The following is a 22,916-nucleotide window of genomic DNA, read 5'->3' as shown; positions in this document are numbered from 1 at the left end:
GCCTAGATAGAAAAAATTAAACAAACTAAGAATAACATACATTATTGAAAAATCTAAATGAAATTTCAAAAATTGGTCACATATTAAACTACCAAGAAAAAAAATAACCCTCAATAGATTCCAAAAAGTGGAACTTATGCAATTCACATATTTAAAACAAGCAATAAAAGCTGAAATTAGTATCATGTTTTTTTTTAAATACCACTTGGAAATTTAAACACCCTTATAATTAGCTTGAGTCAAGAAGGAAATCAAAGTACAATTATAGTCAATTCATAAATGTCAACAATGAAAATTCTACACATCAACAACATATGGGATGCCTTTTGGAGAACAGACGGCAGCTTAAGGACATATGTCTGAATTCTCACTACCCCACTCCTCAATTCTGACAAAAATGACCCAGGAACTATGAAACCAAAGAAAATCTTGCAGAGAAGTGAAACTTAAACACAGGAAGCTTAGAGAATTTTCACTTAGAAAAATGCCAGATTGGGTTCATATTCATTTAAAGGAGGATTCTTGGACTGACTTTAAAAAAATTAATAAAATTTACTTTTAGAAAAATTTTAGATTTATAGAAAAAATTGAACAGATAGTACAGAATTCCCATATTACTCCCCCCACACATACACACATACACACTTTCCCTTATTATTAACATCTTACATCAGTGTGGTTCCTTTGTTAAAACTGATGAATCAATATTGATACATTTATTAACTAAAGTCCATGGTTTGTATTGTTTCACTCTTTGTGTGGTACACTTCTATGGATTTTGATAATTGCATAATGTCATGTAGCCACCATTACAATATCTTACAGAAAAGTTTCACTGCCCTAAAAATCTCCTGTCCTTTACCTATTCAAATCTCTCTCAATTCCTAGCAACCACTGATTTTTACTGTTTCCACAGTTTTACCTTTTCCAGAATGTCACATAGTTGGAATCACACAGTATGCAGTCTTTCAGACTGGCTTCTTCACACTTAGCATGTGCATTTAAGATTCCTCCATGACTTTTCATGGCTTGATAGCTCATTTTGTTTTATTGCTGAACAATATTCCGTTATTGAATGTAACAGTTTATTTATTCTATGTATCATTTTGTGGCTTGCTAGCTCATTTTTTTTTAATTGCTGAATAATATTTCATTGTATGGATATACCATAGTTTATCTTCCCATTTGGCTTTTGAAGAACATCTTGCTTCTAGTTTTTGGCAGTTATAAATAAAACTGCTATAAACATTCTTGCGCAAGCTTTTGTGGGAACATAAGTTGTCAACTCAATTGGGTAAATGCCTAGGCGCTCAACTGTATGTTCAGTTTTATAAGAAACTGCCAAACTTTCTTCCAAAGTGGCTGTACCATTTTGCATTCTCACAAGGAAAGAATGAGAGTCTCTATTGCTACACATCCTCAGTAGCTGAGGATGAAATACTAATTTTGCATTGTCGGTTTTTTGAACTTTAGCTACTCTTTTTTTTTTTTTAAGATTTTTTTTATTTCTTTCCTTTTTCTCCCCAAAGCCCCCCGGTACATAGTTGTATATTCTTAGTTGTGGGTCCTTCTAGTTGTGGCATGTGGGATGCCGCCTCAGCATGGCTTGATGAGCAGTGCCATGTCCACGCCCAGGATTCGAACTGACAAAACTCTGGGCCGCCTCCAGCGGAGCGTGCGAACTTCACCATTCGGCCATGGGGTCAGCCTCTGAACTTTAGCCATTCTAATAGGTGTGTAGTGGTATCTCACTGTTGTTTTAATTTGCAATTCCCTAATGCCATATAACATTAGTTGAGCTTCTTTCCATATGTTTGTTTGCCATCTGTGTATTTTCTTTGGTGAAGTGTCCACTCAGATTTTTTTTGCCCATTTTCAAGTGGGCTGTTTTCTTATTGCCGAGTTTAAAGCATTCTTTATATATTTTGGATACAAAACTTTTATCAAATATGTATTACTCAAACATTTTTCCCATTCTGTGCCTTGTCTTTTCCTTCTCTTAATAGTATCTTTCACAGAGAAGATGTTTTTAATTTTCATAAAGTCCACCTTTTAAATTTTTTCTTTCACGGATTGTGCTTTTGGTGTTGTATCGAAACAGTCACTGAGGAATCCGAAGCTCCTTAGATTTTATCCTATGTCATCTTCTAGTAGTTTAATAGTATTGCACAGTTCATTCAGTCTATGATCCATATTGAGTTAGTTTTTGTGAAAGGTGTTAGGTCTGTGGTTAGAATTGCTATTTTTTTGGCATGTGGATGTCCAATGACTCCAGCAGTCTATGCCATTTCTGGAATAGACTATCTTTTCTCCATTGCGTTGCCTTTGCTCCTTTGTCAAAGATCCACTGACTGTATTGGTGTGCATGTGTTTCTGGGCTCTCTATTCTCTTCCATTGATCAATGCGTCAATTCTTTTGCTAATATTATGCTGTCTTGATTCCTGTAGCTTTATAGTAAGTCTTGAATCAGATAGCGTCAGTCCTTTAAACTTCTTCTTTGGTATTGTGTTGGCTATTCTGTGTCTTTTGCCTGTCCATATATACTTTAGAGATTGTCTACTCCATGAAGTAACTTAGTGGGATTTTGATTGGGATTTCGTTGAATTTATAAATCACCTTGGGCAGAATGGACATCTTAACAATAGCGAGTCTTCCTGTCTATGAACCTGGAATATCTGTCCGTTTATTTAAATATTCTTTGATTTCTTTCATCAGAGCATTGTAGTTTTCTTTGTATTGATCTTGTACATATTTTGTTAGATTTATACCTAAGTATTTCATTTTTTTAATGCTAAGGTGAATGGTATTGTGTTTTTAATTTTAAATTCAAATTGTTTATTGCCGGAATATTAAAAAAGCAATTGACTACTGTATACGAATCTTCATTTACTCCTTCTCTGCTGTTCTTCCTTTCTTTAAATAGACATGAGCTTATGACTTAACAGTGTGGAAGAAGAGAATCTCAGAGGACCCCAAAGCAAGAGAAGGTTCTGCTTTAATTTTTAAAAAAATTCTACTTGCTTTAGGTTTCCATGGATCTTCTTTCTCTAGTTTCCTAAGGTGGAAGATTAGACTATTGATTTTAGATCTTTTTTCTTTTCTAATACAAGGATTCAATGTTATAAATTTCTCTCAACACTGCTCTTACTGCATCCTACAAATTATGTTTTCATTATTTCTTTGACTCATATGTTACTTAAAAATGTGTTATTTAATCTCTAAATATTTTGAGATTTTCAAGCTATCCTTCTGTTACAGATATTTAGTTTAATTTCATTGTGGTCTGACAGTACAATTCCCTGATCCGTACTCTATAATCATCCAATACTTTGTTGCTATTGTTACATTTAGCAGTTATCTATAGATCACTTGAGAATAAGAAAAATACAAGATTTTGTTTTACTTTTGCTTATTTTTCTCTGATGCTCTTCCCTTCTTTACATGGATATCAGTTTAAGACTTGTGTAATTTTGTACTCCACTCTCTACATGCTTGCATGGTTTCTGATAGGAAGTCAGAGGTAATCATTAGTTTTTTTATAGGTGAGGTTTTCTCCCCTCCTCTAACTTCTCTCACAATTTTCTGTTTGTCTTTGGTTTTCTGTTTGAATATGATATGTCTAGGAGTAGATTTTTCTCATATTTATCTTGCTTTGGAGCTCTCTGAGATTCCTGGATCTGTTGCTTGGTGTCTATCATTAATTTTGGAAAATTTTCATCCATTATTGCTTCAAATGCTTTTTCTGCTCCTTTCTTTCATCTCCTTCTGGTGTTTCCATTACATGTTTATTATGTGTTTTGTAATTTTCCCGCAGTTCTTGGATATTTCATTCCATTTTTTAATAGGCATTACTTTTTAGAGCAATTTTAAGTTTAAAGGAAAACTGAGTGAAAGGTTCAGAGATTTCCTGCAAGCCCACAATCCTTACATATGCATAGCCTCTCTTGTTACCCAAATCCCACACAAGTGTGATACATTTGTTACAATCACTAAACCTTCATTGACACATCATTATCACTCAAAGTCTACACTTTGCATTAGGGTTCACTCATGATGTTGTACAGTCTATGGGTTTTGACAAATGTATAATTGCATGTATCCATCATTAGAGTATCACACCGAGCAGTTTCACTCTCCTAAAAATCCTCTGTCTCCCTTAACCCCTGGCAACCACTGATCCTTTTACAGTCTCCTTATTTTGCCTTTTCCAGAAGTCCATATAGTTGGAATCATACAGTATCTAGCTTTTTCAGACTGGTTTCTTTCATTTAATAATATGCATTAAGATTCCTACATGTCTTTTCATGGATTGCTGACTCATTTCTTTTTAGTGCTGAATAATATTCCATCATCTGGATGGACTACAGTTTATTTATCTATTCACCTACAGAAGGACATCTTGGTTGCTTCCAAGTTTTGGCAAGTATGCATAAAACTGTTATAAACATTTGCGTACAGGCTTTTGTGTGGACATAAGTTTTCAGCTAATTTGGGTAAATACCAAGAAGCACAATTGCTGGACCATATTTTCAGTTTTGTACAAAACTGCCAAAGTGTGTTCCAAAGAAGCTGTACTAGTCTACATTCCTACCAGCAATAAATGAGAGTTCCTGTTGCTCCACGTCCTCAGCAGCATTTGGTGTTGTTAGGGCTCTGGATTTTGTCCATTCTAATAGTTGTGCATTGGTATATCATTGTTTCAATTTGCAATTGCCTAATGATATGTGATACTGAACATCTTTTCATACGCTTTTAGCCATATACATCTTCTCTGGTGAAGCACCTGTTCAGGCCTTTGGCACTTTTTTCCATCAGTTTGCTTGTTATCTTATTGTTGAGTTTTAAGAGTTTTTTGTATATTTTTGATAACAGTCCTTTGTCAGATATGTCTTTTGCAAATATTTTATCCCAGTCTGTGGCTGGTCTTTTCATTCTCTTGACAGTGTATTTTGCTGAGCTGAAGGTTTTAATTTCAGTGAAGTATGGCTTATTAATTCTTTCTTTCATGGATTATGCCTTTGGTGTTGTATCTAAAAAGTCATTGCCATACCCAAGGTCATCTAGATTTTCTCTCATTTAACTTACAGGAATTTTATAGTTTTGCATTTTATGCTTAAGTCTGTGATCCATTTTTGAGTTAATTTTTTAATGGATATAAGGTCTGTGTCTGAATTCCTTTTTTTTTTTTTTTTTGCAGGTGGATGTACAGCTGTTCTGGTACTATTTGCTGAAAAGTCTATATTTGCTCCACTGTATTCTCTTTATTCTTTTGCCCAAGATCAGTTGGCTATATTTATGCATGCTTGTTTTGGGGCTGGCTATTCTTTGATCTTGCTATTCATCGGTCTACTCATCTATTCTTTGGCCTGTACAACTCTGTCTTGATTACTACAGCTTTATAGTAAGTCTTGAAGTCAGGTAGTGTCAGTCCTCTAACTTTGTTCTTCTCCTTCAATGTTTTGTTGGATATTCTGTGTCTTTTGCCTTTCCATATAAATTTTAAAATTAGTTTGTCAATTATTCACAAAATAACTTGCTGGGATTTGATTGAGATTGTGTTGAATCTATAGATCAAGTTGAGAAGAACTGACATTTTGACAATATTGAGTCCTCCTATACTTCATCATGGAATAGTCTCCATTTGTTTAGTTCTCTTGGATTTCTTTGATCAGAATTTTGTAATTTTTCTCATAGAGACCTTATACATATTTTATAAGATTTATACATCAGTATTTAATTTTATGGGAGGGGCTAATGTAAATGGTATTATACTTTTAATTTCAAATTCCACATGTTCATTGTTGGTATATAGGAAAGTGATTGACTTTTGTATAATAACTTTATATCCTGCAACCTTGCTATAATCACTTAGTAGTTCCAGAAATTTATTTTTGTCAGATTCTTTTGGACTTTCTACATAAACTATCATATATTCTGTGAACAAAGACACTTTTATTTATTCTTTCCCAATCCATGTAACTTTTCTTTTCTTTTCTTGTCTCATTGCATTAGCTAGGACTTCCGGTACAATGTTGAAAAGTAGTGGTGAGAAGGCACATTCCTGCCTTGTTCCTGATCTCACTGGGAAAGCTTCTATGTTCTCAAGATTAAATAAGTTGTTAGCTGTATGTGGTTTGTAGATGATCTTCATTGAAGTTGAAGTTGAAGAAGTTTCCATCTATTCTTAGTTTGCTAAGAGTTTTTAAAAAATCATGAATGGATGTTGTCTAGCATCCTTTTATTTCAGCTTGAAGGACTCCCCTTAAAATTTCTTATGGCGAGATGTGCCAGTAACAAATTCTCTCAGTTTTTTTTAATCTGGCAATGTCTTAAGTTCTTCTTTCATTTTGAAGAAGTTTTACTGGATATAGAATTCTCATGTTTTTCTTTTTCTTTCACCACTTTAAATATGTTATCTAATTCTCTATGGGCTTCTGTGCTTTCTCATGAGAAACTAGCCGATGTTGTTGAGGAAAGCTTGTACATGATGAGTTGCTTTCCTCCTGCGTCTTTCAAGATTCTTTCCTTGTCTTTGTCTTCAGAGTTTGATTGTGATGTATTTATGTGTGGATTTCTTTAAGTTTACCCTATTTGGAATTTACTGAACTTCTCAGGTGTGTAGATTAATGTTATTGATTGAATTTGGTAAGTTTTCAGCCATCATTTCTTCAAGTATTATCTCTGCCCCCTTCTCTCTTTCTTCTCTTCCTGGACTCCCAATATGACTGTGTTGGTATACTTGATGGTGCCTTATAGGTCTCTGAGGCTGTGTTAATTTTTCTTCATATTTTTTCTTTCTATTCCTCTGGTCGGATAATTTAAATCAGCTCATTTTTAAGTTTGCTCATTGTCTTTTCCACCTGCTTAAACTTTCTGTTGATCCCCTCTAGTGAAATTTTCATTTCACTTATTGTACTTTTCAACTCTAGAATTTCTATTTGGTTTTGTTTTATACTTTCTACATCTTCTTGTTATTCTCTATTTGCTGAGACATTGTTTTCATACTTTCCCTTAGTTCTTTACACATGGTTCCTTTAGCTTTTTGAACATATTTAAAATATCAGATTTAGAGTCTTTGTCAAGTAAATCTAATGTCTGGGCTTCCTCAGGAACAGTTTCTTTTGATTTTCTTTCCCATGTGATTGGGCCACACTTTCTTGTTTCTTTATGTGTCCTCTATTTTTATCGTTGTTGTTGAAAACTGATGACTCTGGAAATTGAATTTGTATTCCTCTCTAGGATTTGTGCTTGTTGCTGATTTTTATAGTTGTTGTTTGCTTAGTGACTTTTCTGAAAAAATTCTGTAAAGTGTGCATTATTTGTTCTGTGCAGTCACTAAACTCCTCAGCTTAGTGGTTAGCTAATAATGGAAAAGAGATTTTCTTAAATGCCTGGAACCAATATGTTTCCCAGTCATTGCAGAGAGGGTCAGTGTGAATTTTGGGGCATAGTTTTGACATTCAGCCAGGCAGCTGAAAACTCTGTCTTTACCTTCACTTCGTTCTTGCACAAAGCCTCAAGTCAGCCAAAGTTGACAGCTTAGGGCCTTTTCTGTTTTTTTTTTTGTTGAGCAGAGGTACAGTCCTCAGTATGGACTTGGTTTTCCAGATTCTCAGGACTACGTCAGAGATTTTCAAAGTCCCTATGAATAGCTCATTTCCAAGCTTATATTTTTAAGCTTAGTTTTTTTTTTTTTTTTTAAGATTTTATTTTTTCCTTTTTCTCCCCAAAGCCCCCCGGTACATAGTTATATATTCTTTGTTGTGGGTCCTTCTAGTTGTGGCATGTGGGACGCTGCCTCAGCGTGGTTTGATGAGCAGTGTCATGTCCGCGCCCAGGATTCGAACCAACGAAACACTGGGCCGCCTGCAGCGGAGCGTGCGAACTTAACCGCTCGGCCACGGGGCCAGCCCCTAAGCTTAGTTTTAAATCTATCTACTGTTTTCTTAAATTGTTATCCAATACCTCAAGCATGTGTGAATTTTATCAGTTGTCTGTAATTGTTTTTGACAAATGCCAGTAGGGAAAAGGCTTTTCACAGTGGGCAAGTCCTGAATCAGCAAAATATAGACAGTCTTGCAAGTGGGATCTTACAGAGAATTACCAGACAAGTCAAATGATGACAATTTCCCAAGAATGAAGCTTTTAAAGAGCTCAAGTCCTCTCCTTCTTTCTCTAATGGCTGCCAGACTATTTGTTTTCACTGTGAATGTGAGCTGTTAATTTTTTTTTCTTTTTCTTCTTCTCCCCAAAGCCCCCCGGTACATACTTGTATATTTTCAGCTGTGGGTCCTGCTAGTTGTGGCATGTGGGATGCCACCTCAGCATGGCCTGATGAACAGTGCCATGTCCACGCTCAGGATCCGAACCAGTGAAACCTTGGCCCACTGAAGCGGAGGACGTGAACTTAAGCACTCAGCCACGGGTCTGGCGCCCAAGATGTTAATTTTTAAGGCTACCGCAAAGCTGAAAACTGGAGAATTAGACTAGTGGAAGCTAAAAGACTCCAAATACCATTTTTCTTACTGAAATTCAGCTATTTTATTGAAAAAAATGCTCCCCTGATTGTTGCAAAATTTTGGTGAATTTCTAGAGTGGTTAAAAATTTGATTCTGACAATTTTTGCTTTCTTGTTGCCTTTATGAAGGATAAAATTATAAGAGTTTCTTATTCTGCCATTTTTGCTATGTCACCAAGATATATTTTAATATAGTATTATCATTGTAAATACTATTGGAAGAAATATTACTGATATGAATAATTCTGGATCAAGAAGACATTTTAAAGTTAACAATTAGAAAAAAAAACAGATTACAACATATTCTCGATAAACATCAGTGTGGCAGTCAGCCTTTGAGATATCCCCAGTGGTCCTTGTCTCCTGGTTTTACTCTCTTTTGTGGTTCCCTTCTCCCTATACTGAGACAGCACTGATTTGTGTGACCAATAGAATAATGTGTAGGTGATGGTGTCTGACTTCTTAGGCTAGTTCATAAAATATGTTCCTACTTCCACCTTGGTCTCTTGGATAGCTTGTTCTTGGGAAATCTGGTTGCTATGTTGTGAGGAGCTGTGGAAAAGTCCCTGTGAGGAAGAATGAGTGCTCTGCCAAAAGCCAGCACTAATTTGCCAGCTATGTGAGTGAACCACCTTGAAAGTGATTGTCCAGCCCTGGTCAGAATTTCTAATGACTGTAGTCCTAGGCAACTCCTAACTAAGCTTATAATAAGCCTTTAGCTAGATCTGCCAGACCCAACTGTTGCCAAATGCTTGGCTAATAGAAACTGTGAGATAATAAAAGTTTATTGTTTCAAGCCACTAGATTTTGGTATGATTTGTTTCTCAGCAATTGATACAATAAGCAATTGAAAACATTTATCTACAAAGAAGCAAAAATCCTCAAGAAGAAATTAAAGTATGTTTTCAAAAATTACCCCTGAGAAAATAGCACCCCCGAGAGTAATAGGGGCTCTTTTACGTCTACCAAACTTTCAAGGTTATGTTCAGAGCGCAAAAGAAGATTGCAGTTGTAACAACTCTCTGCTCATTTTCTGAAGATTAACTCCATTATCAAGATCTGAAAATGATCGAACAAATGAAAATCATAATCTCGCTTATGAATATGGATGCAAAGATTCTAAAAAATCCTACAAAGAAATGGAATATAGCAGGATAAAGTTTTCCAGAAACGCATTATGTGTCCATAAAGCTACAATAATTTAGACCTAAAGTACTGGCATCAAAATAGAAATATATTAATGGAAAATAATTTTAAGAACTCAGAAACAGAACACATTACTCCTAATAGCAGTTATGAAATAGTCTATTCTTTCCATACTTAGTTGAAATGTTTTAATCTATATTATATATGTATATACTATATTAATCATATAATATATGCATATGTTGTATGTGTAATACTTTACACTATATATATATATATATATTATATTGAAGCATATTCTTATATTGAAGCAAAGCGTAACTATGTTTAATCCAAAAATAAATCTTAGCAATAACTCAGAAAATAACAAGTATCCTAGCTGTAAAATAATTGAAAACAGATAACAGGCAATTTAGAGGAGAAGAAATTCAAATGCCAATAGATATTTTTAAAGACCGAATTTAGGTGGTAATACATGAAATGCAAGTTTAAACAACCAGAGACAATACTTATTTTTAACAAACTGCCAAAGTTTTTCAAAAAGAATAGTAGCCAGTGTTAGGTTAGTTTGAGGGGGAAAAAGGCAAAAAAAAAAACCCAATTTGACATGTTTTCTGGACATTATTTAGGCACTGCTATGTATGGTCTAAAAGTTTGTTTCCCCCATTTTTATATGTTGGAATCTTAATACCCAGCATGATGATGAGTGGGGTCTTTGGTAGATGGTTATGTCATGAGAGTGGAGTCCTCGTGAATGGGATTAGTGCCCATATAAAAGAGCAAAGGAGGCCTGACAGAGCTCCCTAGACCATTCTGTCATCTGAGGATGCAAAGAGAAGTCTGAGACCCAGAAGAGGGCCTTCCTCTGACCACGCTGGCATCCTGATCTTGGACTACCAGCCTCCAGAGCTGTGAGAAATAAGTGTTTGCTGTTTATAAGCCACTTACTCTCTGGTATTTTCTTTCTCTGCTTTATATCTTCATTCTCTCAAGCAGGAAGAAAAGAAATGAGTTACAAGGGAATTTGTGTTTATCAGTCTCTGGTAACCACTGTCCGTGGGGGCTGCTGCTCCAGCCTTTCCAGACGGTTCATCAAGAGGGAAGGTGGGGCCAGCCTGGAGTCAGAGCGGTTAAGTTTGTACTCTCCTCTTCAGCGGTCTGGGGCTTGTGCGTTCGGATCCTGGACGCAGACGTAGCACTGCTTATCAAGCCACGCTGGGGTGGCATCCCACAAAAATGAAGAAGATGGGTGCAGATGTTAGCTCAGGGCCAATCTTCCTTAGCAATAAGAGGGTTGGTGGTGGATGTTAGATCAAGGCTAATCTTCCTAAAAAAAAAATACAGGGCATCCAGGGAGAGAGGCCTCTGCCTGCAGTGGCCTGGGGCAGGGTAGGAGGCACAAGGAGAATAGCAGGAAAGCTCATTTAAATTCTGAAGATCTGAGTAAACATTTGTTAGTTGGCAATAAACGGGCTCCAGTGGGGACCTTCTTATCTTCGTGTTTATCTGTCCTTTTCTCATGCACAGTCACTTACAGTGGCATTTGTAGATATGAACAAAGTATTGACCAAAAATGAGTAAGAAGAAGTGGTTCAGACTCAGCTGAATAGGGCAAGCCTAGGGCACGGGAATCCGGCTATCCTATTGACTAAGCTCTTTTCTAGCAGTTCTCTATCCAGACTAATCCTTGCACAGCTTCACGTTCATTCCTAATGAGACTGTTTCCACCTCCACCCACTTCTTCCCATTCAGGGAGCTCTGAACACAAAGGTACCCTGGGGTTGCCCTGTGAGGCTGCTCATCCTCCCCAGGACGAGACACTGCTCTTTTGGACATCCTGCTTCTGCAGGATATTAAGCACCATCCCCACTGGGCAGAGACAGTAATCCAACAGCATCATGTTTGAGAGCTGTGCTTTTCAGCAGGCTCTGGAGCATTTTTTGAAGCCAGCTTGAGAGCCCTTTTAAAATGGGCTTAGGATAGCATCTCCCTGTGTAAAAGTGTCTTTCACACGACTTCATCTAATTTTTCCTTTGCCTAGTAATAGGAAAATTTCTCTCAATTCTTTTCTTTCTCTTCCCTACCTACTTCCTGGCCCCCACTACAACTTAAAGCCCAGGAGCTCTCAAAATTTCCTGTGTGAAGAGTCAACATGCAGAATCAGCAAGCAAAACGTCTTGATTCTCAGGACCTATCTCAGGAGATCTGAAGTAAGTCCAGGAATTAGCATTTTTTAATAAGAATTCAGAGAATTGTCATGTGGGAGTCCTCAGCTCATATTCTGAGAGCACTATTTTAGCCTTTGCTGCTCAAATTTGATGAGTTATCAGTGATTGTATAATATTCTGTGATATTTTTGTTATAGCAGCCTGAATGGATTAAGACAGCCACAATATGTCAAATGTCTTAATGTTAACCCAGAAATTTTACTTAATCCTTCAATATGAACATTTATGTTATTATTGCTTATTTGTGTTTTCTTTATATATGTATTACTTTTAGCAAAAGACATTAAAAAATCTTACAAATTTTGTTTGTCCTTTCTACTAGGAGGAAGTGAGCAGTTTGCTGCATAGATGTTATATCATTTTTCTTAGGAAGAATCCATGAGTTAATTTTGGTGTCAGTTTGTCTCATCACCTTTGGAAGGTGCTACATACCTGCAAATAGCGGACCACTCGGCAAACCAGATCAGGGGCCATGAAGTCTCCAGTGAATCGCCAGATGATATCGGTCAAGATGTTGACCAGTCCTGTGAAAGAGTCTAACAAAAACACGCAAGTGGTTAATTTCAGTCTTTTCCAGATTTGCAGCTTTGCCATAGCAGAAATGAATTTCTGGGGAAATGTTTTTTCAGATTTATCAGATGGCCATTGAGGAAAAGTAAGGCAAGGCAGGACTTGTTTGACTTTTATGACTGGAGCCTCATTACCACTCAGATGTAGCCACCTAGGAAGGATTTTGATAACGACTAAAGGAAAATCATACTAATCATAGAGTGGACCTTTCAAGTCACAGAAGAGGAGTTTTAAGGGGATTTAGACCTGTACTAAAACAAGGACTGTGTGAATTTCAATAAAGGACAAAATAGAGAACAAGAAAATATGTGTCTTTGAGAATAATTCCTCAAATTCCACTTTCTGCACGCATTGTTTTACAACTTGAATCTCTAGTTACCTCTCTACCACCGAATTCCAATCCTCCCGCCCCCAGGATCCTCTGCTTTCTTCTCCTTTCCCCTTTCAACATCTGCCCTTGGAAAAAGTCAACTGCATGAGCTATCATTTTAATTAACTTAGTTGGTTAAACCACAGAGGAACTGAGGTCAAGATCTGAGACCAAGATCAGAGACTATGAGCTCCTATGATCCTCTTTACTTAATTCTATAGTTACAGACTATGTAAGTTGTACAGAGGTCTATAGCAGAAATGGTAAAATATGTTATATGTCTAGAAGCTTCCTCTCACCCTTCCAATGCAAATATTACAATTGATCATGTGATCCAGAATCTTTCTCAAAACAGTGTTGTAGGGGTTCTCTGCTGATTGATGGATAGGACTGAACCTTAAGGCTGGATAGCAAGAATTCATTGATTTGGGTCACTTTCTTGGGACATGGGATATAGCGCTCTGTCAAGGACCTGAGAGGCAGGGAAAACTCATTGCTAGGGTAGCTGTTAGAAGGCTGGAGAGAGTGATGGTCCTTCACAGACAAAATGGAAATGCCTGAGTTGCCCTAGCAAGCAGTAGAGAAAAGAATAAAAAGTCCGAGGGAAGTGGTCATATTGTATTGGATATATTATGTGAAGCCAGAAGAACAATTAGAGAATTATCTTCCATGGAAAGGCTCAGAAGACACATTATTCATCAAGGACACCAGGAATGCACTGGTGAGAGGGGCACCAGCATTAGGCAGAAGCTCAGTGGTGACTCCTATCTGCAGGCCAGGGTGAATGGTAGGAGAGGTGGTCATGGAGCCAGCTCTTGTAGCACTATTGTTAGTATGTACTGTACAGATTCTCCTATTCTTTTCCCAAAGAGACCTATGGCCATTTATTTAGGAGACTGTACACCGGGGAAGAAAGAATATCTAAACATTTTGAGGACTATGAGGCACAAAGTCTACGTTGATATGATACCTAGATGCTGAAGCGTCATTACGGCTGCACTATAAGAGTGGAATCTTATAGGACCAGGTGATAATTAGAATCCTGGCTGCAATGGAATGGTCCGCTAGATCTGTAGGCCTTCCGCTGGTCGTTTCTCTAGTCTGTGAATGTCTGATTGGGATTAATATCTTTGGCAGTTGTAATAACTCCATACTGGTTTCCTCATTACAGTGAGGAAGGCCAAGTGGAAGTCCTCAATTTACCAGTTTTGTCCCTGCAGAAACTGGCTGGATCTTGGAAAATGACTGTAGACTGCCAGAAGCTCAAAGAAGTAGTAGCCCTAATTGCAGCAGCTGTACCAGGTGTGGTATCTTTGCTACAGTACATTAATATGGCCTCAGGTACATGACATGCAGATATTGATTTGGCAAAAGTGTTTTTTTTTTTTTTTTTAATCTGACCAGAAAAGATTAGAAAGAGTTTGCATTTACATGAAAAAGACAACAATATTCCTTTACTGTTTTGCTCAGGTCTGTGTTAACTCTCCCATCCTCTGTCATAATAAGGACTGAGGAGGCCTGGACTATCTGGACATTCTTCAGAACATCCCATTGATCCATTCACATTGATAACATCATGTTATTGGGCAGGACAAGAGTTGTCTAGTATGTTAGAGGCCCTGATAAGACACATGTACACTGGAGGGTGGGGGATAAACCCTGTGAAAATTATGGGATGTGCCACATCAGTAAAGTTTCAGTGGTCCAGTAGTGAGGAACAGCTAGAATACTCTTCTCCCCAAAGCAAAAGAGAAATTGCTGCGTTTCAGGCCCCTATCTCAAGAAAGGAAGCACAATACCTGGTGGGCCTCTTTGAGTTTTGGAGGCCCCACATTCCAAATCTAGGAATATTGCTCTGGCTCATATACTGAATGACATGGAAGTTTGATGGCCTTGAGTGGGCCTGGAGCAGGGGAGGAGGCTCTGCAACACATGCGGGAAGACCATTTATTGGTCAACATGAGGGATACTATTTATTGTGGCCAATCCAGCTACTGCTGTCTTTGAACGTCCAACTTGCCAACAATGGAGACCAACACTGAGCCCCAGTGTGGTACTATTTCTTGAGAAGACCTGATTACTTTGTGACAAGTCGAGTACATTGGGCCCCTTCCATCCTGCAAGGGATAGGTGTCCTTCCTCTCAGAGATTTACCTATTCTGGTTATGAACTTGTCTTCCCTGACCTCTGAGCTGTAGTCAACACCACTCACCACCCTCTAGACAATTTCAGATTGCCCACTAGGAATGGAATCCCATACAACATAGTATCTGATCAGGGGACTCACTGCATAGTGAAGGGGGCGTAGGATTGAACCCATGATCGTGAAATCCACTGTTTACATCACATAGTGCACCACCCATAAGTAGCTGCTGTCCTAGAGCACTGGATTGGACTATTGAAGGCACAGACGAAGTGCTAGCTTAATGGCAATACTTGAAAGGATGGAGTGCTATCCTTTCAAATGTTGCATATGCATTAAATCAGAGGCCTCTTTATAGTAACACGTCATTCACAGGAGGTATACATAGGTTTGAGAATCAAAGGGTAGAAGCAGGAATAGCCTCACTTAACATCACTCCCAGTCACCACCCCCCGGGGAGTTTTGTGTACCTCTGTGCTCTTCAGGCTGGCGATCTTAGTCTCAAAAGGAAGTGCGATCATGCCAGGGGACATAGCAAGGATCCCTTGGAACTAAAAGCTATGGCTGTCATAAGGGCACTTTGGACTCCTTGTGTCTGGGAACCAGCAGGCAAGGAGAGTCACCAGTTTTGCAAGAGTAAATGGCTGTGATCAGCAGATGGAGGGAGAACTGTGTCTACGCAATGAGGGAAAGGAAGGTATGGGTGGAACACAGGTAAGCTACTTGAAACTCTGACGTTAAGATTGACTGCAGACAATCAGTGGATGCGGCCAGGGATGCTAAGCATTCTGCAGCAGGCTCTCAATGGAGTTGTGCAGATTATTCATGCTCTAGGGTGCCATGCCTTGTTGTGGTAGGAGGGTGAGTGGGGGCTGAATTTGAGTTGTCATTATTGTCATGAAGATATGCACCCTGGCTTTGGGTTGTGCAAAGACACGCGAATGTCAGCTACATCCTGGATGACACATGGACTGCACCCTTTAATAAATTGTTCGGATCAAAATTTCAATCGTGGCTTTGTTGAGAAACACTGCTAGGCTTTATGGGAGAGAGTTTGTGGTTTTGTGCAATTCTACTCAGACAGAGGATTGGGCAGAACCTTACTCAGAAATTAAGAATATGCACTCAGCTAGATGTAGGCTCTCAGAAAACTGAACAGCTGAAAAAAAAAGAAACTCCAACTTTGGGGATGAAGCTAGGACATTCACAATTCCATTTCCAATGATTGGTTTTTATTGCTGGGTTTCTGCTAAAGAGAAATAGCAAAAACTGAAAATCATGCTGTCGTTTGGTTAATTCCTTTTGTGAACACTGGAAAATGAGGTTTGTTAATATTGGAACAGAAGGAGCCCAGCTTCTTGAGCAGAGTATGGAATGTAGTAGGTCCTCAGCACATATTTGTCAAAAGAATTGTTACTGTAGTTTGAAAAAGTCACCATGGCTTTTTTTTTTTTAATTTTGGAATAATTAAAGACTCACAAGAAGTTGCAAAAATAGAGAAGTTTCATGTACCCATCACCCAACTCCCCTCAATGTTAATATCTTATGAAGCTAGAGCTGGTTCTGTGCTTTAAAGGAGAATTACTACTCTTAATTCAGGCTTCTGTACAACATTGGGCATGAACTTAAGGGATGTTATTAAGCAGTTATTATATCCTTGGCAAGATTCTAAGTATTTAAAGTATCTAAAGATTTTTTAATCTCGCAAAAAACTACAAGATAAGTTCCCCGTTTTATGGATGAGTAAAATAAGTGAAGTTAGAACATTTTCCTAAGATTTCGTAGCAAGTTAGAGGTGAACCCGGGCTTGTAACCCAGACTCTTCGATGCCAGTGTCTGTATCTTCCCTTCCTTCCTTCTTTTCTTTTTCTCTTTCTTCCCTCGTTCATTCCCTACTTCCTTCTTTCCTTCTTTCATATCTTCTTACTTTTCTTTCTAATTCTTGTTATATCTGTTCTCTTTTACTCCCCAGACTAGTGTGCAGGAAAGAGTCCCTGTCTTCTTCCCTTGAGCTTATTCCTGGCCTGGCTCCCTTTTATTTATAGGGCTGCTCACCCACAGAAGTTTCTTTTATTCCTCTAGAGAAACTGGGGAGGCAAAGCTTCCCTTTCTAAATCTTCACTGTTAGCAGGATAAGGCCTTAGCCTCCTGGTTTAGCAGAAAGGCCTTCCATGATCTGGCCTTGCCTCCCTCTTGCCGAGGCCCCATCCAGCATTTTTATATTGAACATCATATTCATCACACATCTGTATTGTCAGATATACGTTTCCTCTGCTTGGAATGGCCTCCCTCCATGTATTAGCCTATTGAATTATTTGCTTTCAATATCTAGGTGACATGTCCCCTTCTCCAGAAGCTTTCCTTGACCATTCACACGTTACGGTCCACCCCAAAACAGTAGGTGGCCCTCCCAGTTTTATGTCTGTCTGTCCCTTCCTTTTTGTTTCTCTATAGGTAACAACAATGAGAAGCGTTGGTAAGTGCATGGGAACTACAAGAAAAGTTTCAAAAGACTGAAGAAGAGAAATCTCGTGACAGTTCTGGACAGTTGGAGAAGTTCTAAGTGAAATGTCAGACTTGAGCAGGGCCTTGAGATTTGTGGGTAGTGACCTGATCAAATAGGGATTTCCTGAAGCTTTTCACAGCGGGAATGAACTGGATGAATGAGTGGAATGGACATTGGAGCTGCTTGGGTATTCAAGTAAAATATCTCATTAAAAATAATGGGAAAAAACTAAACTTATGTTTCTTCAGATCTAAGTGGCTATATGAACAATTAGAATGCACTCCTGCAAGATTTCTTTTTTCCCCTGGAGCTCAATCTTAAATAAGCCCATGTCTTGCAGTAGACTATTAATGGAACTGTGCCACCGCATTTGTTATTTGCTATTAAGCAAACGATGCAGTATCTGATAAGTAAAAAGCCATTTAGTTACCTAAGTAATTGAGTACATTGCAAATAAGCCTTTCCTAAATGGTAATTAACAGAAGCTTGGGAACAAAGGGTATACTTTAAAGGCTTAATCACGTCCATGTATTACTCCTGCTTTTTAAAATTTGTCCGATGAAAGATCCTAGGAAACTGTTATACTCAGAAAAGCCAAAACAGGCTCACAGCAGGCTTTATCGTTCCGTCAACAGTTTCTTGCAACCATGAACGTGGGTTCCCAGTTGAAGCATGAATATGGGTGGAGTGGGGAGAAATCAAGAATGAGGTGACGCCTGAGCTGAACCCTAAAGCGTCAGTAAGGATAGGTCAGGTGGAAAGCAAGAGAAAGACATTGATTCAAGGGACAGAAGACAGCATGAACAAGTTATGAAGTTGAGCAAAAGTGAGATGAGAAACGAAACGGCTTGTGTACATGAAACAACACCAGTTTGCTGTTGCAACCGCCTAGAACAGGAGCTTGAAAGTGGCAAGAAACAGGGCTAGAGAGACAAGAATCTAGACCTTTCAGGGTCTCTCATGCCAAAAAGGAGCTTGCGCGTTTTCCTATATACTGTGGAAGCTATTGAATGTTTATATATTCAAATGTGTTTTAAATAGATTTCTTTAGCCACTGTTGAGGGGACCAATTTGGTAGGTCCAATACTGGAATTACCACTATATCTGTTAGGGAACTGTGCAGAAGTTCAAGAAGGAGATGATTAGGACCGAGTGCATGTCAAATAGGAGTAGGGATATAGAGACGGACGCAGATTTGAGATATACTTTCTAAGGTAAAACAGGGAGGATTTGGTGACTGAGTATTCGTACTTTAAGTGTGAGACAGAGGGAGAAGTCTACAATGTATTATGGCTTCCTGGCTGGGGTTCCTGGTAGATGGTGGTGCCTCCTGAGAATACAGGAGGTTAAGCTTATTATATTGGAGTTTGTTTCCAGTTTTTGGCTGTTCCAAATAAAGCCGACATAAACATTCATGTATAAGATTTTGTGTGAACATCAGCTTTCATCCTCCTAGAGTAAAAACCCAGGAGGAGGATTGTCAGGCCACAGGGTAAGTATATGTTTAACTTCGTTAGAAACTGCCCAACAGTTTTCCAGAGTTGCTGCACCACTGCGATTCCCACCAAAAATGTGCGAGAGATGCAGTGCTGCTGTGTCCTTGCCAGCACTTGGTATGGTCAGTATGTTTTTTCTTAGTCATTTGACTAGGTGTGTACTGGTCTCTCATCATGGCTTCAACTTGCATTTCCCTAACGGTTAATGATGTTAGTTATCCTCAGCCCCCTACAGCCTTCAGAGTCCTCTTTGGATGCTTTATTAGGGTGGGAGCTGGGTGCTGGAGGGTTTTAATGCCCCACCCGCTGCCTTGAATTGCGTCTGTATTCCTATAACATGCTACTGCCTGTTGCTCAGTGCTTGCTAAGCTGATGGTTGTACGGCTCTGTTTTGTCCTGGCTCAGCCTCAGTCTTACATAGACCTGTGTGCTTGGCCCTTGGGGGTGGGGCATTCTCAGGGTTCCCATACCTCTTCATGGCAATGGAACTCCTGTCTGTATCTGTTGTGGGTCTCGTGTGTGAGAGAGTTTCATGCCCTTCCCCAGTGGTAGGAGACTTCTAATGGTATCAGTATGGTATCCTGGGCCAGCCACTTTATGCCTCCATCCCCAAGAGTTGAGAGGTTTTTACTGTTTGTTTCTGTGCCTTTCCCTGTGCTCTGGGGAACACTATTTGGTCTCACAGCGGCCTAAGGTTTTTGTTGAGAGATGTGACTGGGTAGGAGGGCGGGGTTTCATGCCTTTCCTGCAGGCATGGCCTAAAGCTTCCTTGCGTATCCAAACGTAGTCTCTGCAACAACTGCTCAACTCTGCCATTGTAGTGTGGAAGGAGCCGTAGACAATCCTTAACTGAATGGGCATGGCTGTCTCCCAATAAAACTTTATTTATAAAAATAAACTTCAGGCTGCAGGCTGTAGTTTGCCAAGCCCTGGTCTACAAAATAAACTCCAAATGCCCTATTGTGACGTTTGGAGCTCTCCCGCTTCCTTCTTCAGTCTGATCTTTTTTCATCCCATCTTAAATTCGTTCTATAAGAGAAACTCTCTCAACATCAGTGTTGACACATCAATACTGACAGTTGGCTAACTGACCAAAATGTTGGTTAAAGAAAGGAAGCACACAAACACACACACACACAAACCTACCTTAAAACATTTTAATATAAAACACTAATATGCATTTAGTTTTCATTTCTTTAATGTAGGGCCAAGATTTTTATTTGATTGTATTCATCATCTTTTTTTTGTGCGTAAAACACATCCATAATGCATCTTTCATGATTTCCAGTTTTGGTTTCTTTAAATTGGAGTGAGAACTTGAGATACTAGCAAAGCAATTTGGGGCAGAATCTCATTGTAGGGATTTTTATAATCCTCCTTCATTCTTTTATAGTTGCATTCCTTGAGCTTAATTCTATTGCAGCTTTTTTTAATTACTCAGTAAAAAAAAAATATTGAGCCTTTCCAAAGTATCCAATTTAATTTTCACAGAAACAACAATTCTTTAATATTAGTTAAATTATACAATTTCAATAATGAGTTCGACCAGTGTAAACTGGTTGGGGAACAAACACCTCTGACTCCTAAAACCCAAGAGATGGGAGAAGAAATGGACAGGCTCACTGGGGGCTGCCCTGCGAGTCATGGGTATTCAGTTAATGAGGCTGTTTTGCACAAAGAATGGAGAGGGTTGGTTAATTCAGTGAGGTGCTTAAGAAGATGTGGCTGTGAGAGCTTCTATTGGGAACTCCTTACTGTTCCATGAGCTTCCCCAGCTGTTCCCTCTGCCAGCTCCTTTGTTTATGTTGCTCCCTTGACTTGGGAGGTTCCTTATGCACCTCTACAGGAAGGACATCTCCTAACTCCCTCTAGGTTAATTCCAGTTTACTTCCTTATGAAGCCTTTCCTGACTACTGAGATTGGCTGATTCTCTCCTCTGGGCCTCTCTCTGCCCTTCCCTCAAAGTACCTATAACACATGAATGCATATATTTTTTGTATTTCTCTCTAATTCCACTACAATATGTGAGAATAGAGATTATTTCTTATTCATCCTCATATCTCCAGCCCCTAATTTTGTCTTGTTATATTTTAAGAGCTTAGTAACTTTCCATTAAATAAACAACTACATTATTACTGCTCTTGCTTGATTGGCTGGCTGCAGCAAGGGTGGTTTCACAGAGCAGACTGAGACACATTAACCATCTCCTTCACTGTGGATTAAGATAATGACTACAGAATCCAGATGCTAGACGGAGGAACATGATTGGAAATTTTTATCCTCAAGTAGACTTCTGAAAGAGCTGTCTGGGGTGGCCCAGTGGCGCAGCAGTTAAGTGCGCATGCTCTGCTTCTTGGCGGCCCCGGGATCGCCGGTTTGGATCCCAGGTGTGGACATGGCAAAAGCCATGCTGTGGTAGGCGTCCCATGTATAAAGTAGAGGAAGATGAGCACGGATGTTAGCTTAGGGCCAGTCTTCCTCAGCAAAAAGGGGACGATCAGCAGTAGTTAGCTCAGGGCTATCCTTCCCTCCCCAAAAAAGTAAAAGAGCTGTCTGGATTGTAAGATCTCTGCTCCTGATTGGTGGGGGCTGTGACTTACTCATGCTTATAGTCTCATCCCTTTTTATATTGTCTTACAAGACATTCAGTGCTTGCTAGATAAGGAGGAAATGGCTATTAAATAGATTTGCAAACTTGTTGAAAATGCAAGTCCGCCCGTGTAGGATTCAGCCTGCATAGAGAGCAAGTTGAAGCACTATTCCTTCTTGCTTTCAGCTGATGTTTGAACTTTTCCATGCAGAGCAGAACTATAGGAATCCTGAACGCCTAGTAAGCTGACTAACGCTTTTTTTTGGCAAGTGAGGAGCACAAGAACATTTGTTGCACTGGATGAAAGGTGGTGTGGTTTTCCTGGAGGGACACTGGTAACAATGTCAACTCTGACTCTCCAGGGTGTGCAATGCTTCCAGCTCAACTCAATGTCTTTAGTGTTGTTGTTTGTTTTGTTTTTAAAAGCAAGGGAGAGGATAATAGGTTGTTTGCTCGTGGGTGCACAAGAAGCTACTTTTGGTATTGCTAAGGGTCTCTCTCTCTCCCACTTTTCTCTAACAACCAAATGCTTGAGTATGCTCTAAATGGAATAAGATTTGAAGACTTTATGTGGAAGTTTGTTTAATAATAGAACTTGCATTGCCCAAACTGATGTCAAGTACTTAATTGCCAATTAAAATTATTTCTCAGAAAAATAAGTTCTTGTGTTTCTAAGTTTTGGACACATTTTACAATACTAATATGATCTTGGCACTGTGCCCTTCTCCAAGATCAAGTACTAGCAGAGCTTAATGGCCCAAACTGTCAACTCCCCAGCTCTTTATTAATCCCAGGAAAGTGGCCTGCACCTCAATCATTACTGCTCAATTAGGTAAATAATCATCACATTCATTCTCATTAGAGCACTGTCTTCACAGAAAGCTTTGTTCCTGAGATTTTCAATTAGTCTTAACAAGTCATAAATACCACCAGCCTCTCCTTTTCTCCATTGGTCTACCAAACAAATAAAAATCATGTGTCTAATTAAAGAAACCCAAGTCGTCCTAAAATCTATTCTCTTTGCTTCTGATGTGTGCAAAAGCCAAGAATCTCGTTGAGTGAGGCCAACTGGCTGGCCTGCGTCATTGTTCATTGCTGAGTGGTGAATAACTCTTACGCATGTGCAAACATCAGTTTCAGCAAGCTCATACAGTTTCTTGAAATGAGGGAAAATAAGGTACTGAGTCATTACTGTTTCTTCTCTTCACTTTAAGGGGAAATTTCTTGAGACCTGGTAGTAAACAATCAACATTGTGTAATATGGGGCTCAAACTGACTCTGAGTGTAAATATAAGAAATCGACAACTTGTTTCCTCTTTTAATGAGATTCTGTTAGTAAGAAGAATTG

General features: G+C 38.9%; 1 protein-coding gene across 1 annotated transcript in view; it reads right to left on the bottom strand.

Moving 5' to 3' along the window:
- Positions 1-22,916, bottom strand: part of NPSR1 (neuropeptide S receptor 1) — a 152,750-nt gene that overhangs the window by 38,157 nt on the left and 91,677 nt on the right. The window contains exon 3 of the mRNA XM_001501056.6: positions 12,326-12,429. Coding sequence (XP_001501106.2) covers positions 12,326-12,429 — 104 coding nt within the window. The remainder of the gene's footprint in view (positions 1-12,325; positions 12,430-22,916) is intronic.

Source organism: Equus caballus, chromosome 4 (genome assembly GCF_041296265.1).
Source record: "Equus caballus isolate H_3958 breed thoroughbred chromosome 4, TB-T2T, whole genome shotgun sequence".
In the NCBI taxonomy this organism is placed as follows: Eukaryota; Metazoa; Chordata; class Mammalia; order Perissodactyla; family Equidae; genus Equus; species Equus caballus.
Note: the sequence above shows the minus strand (reverse complement) of the source record. Positions and strands in the feature narration are given on the sequence as shown.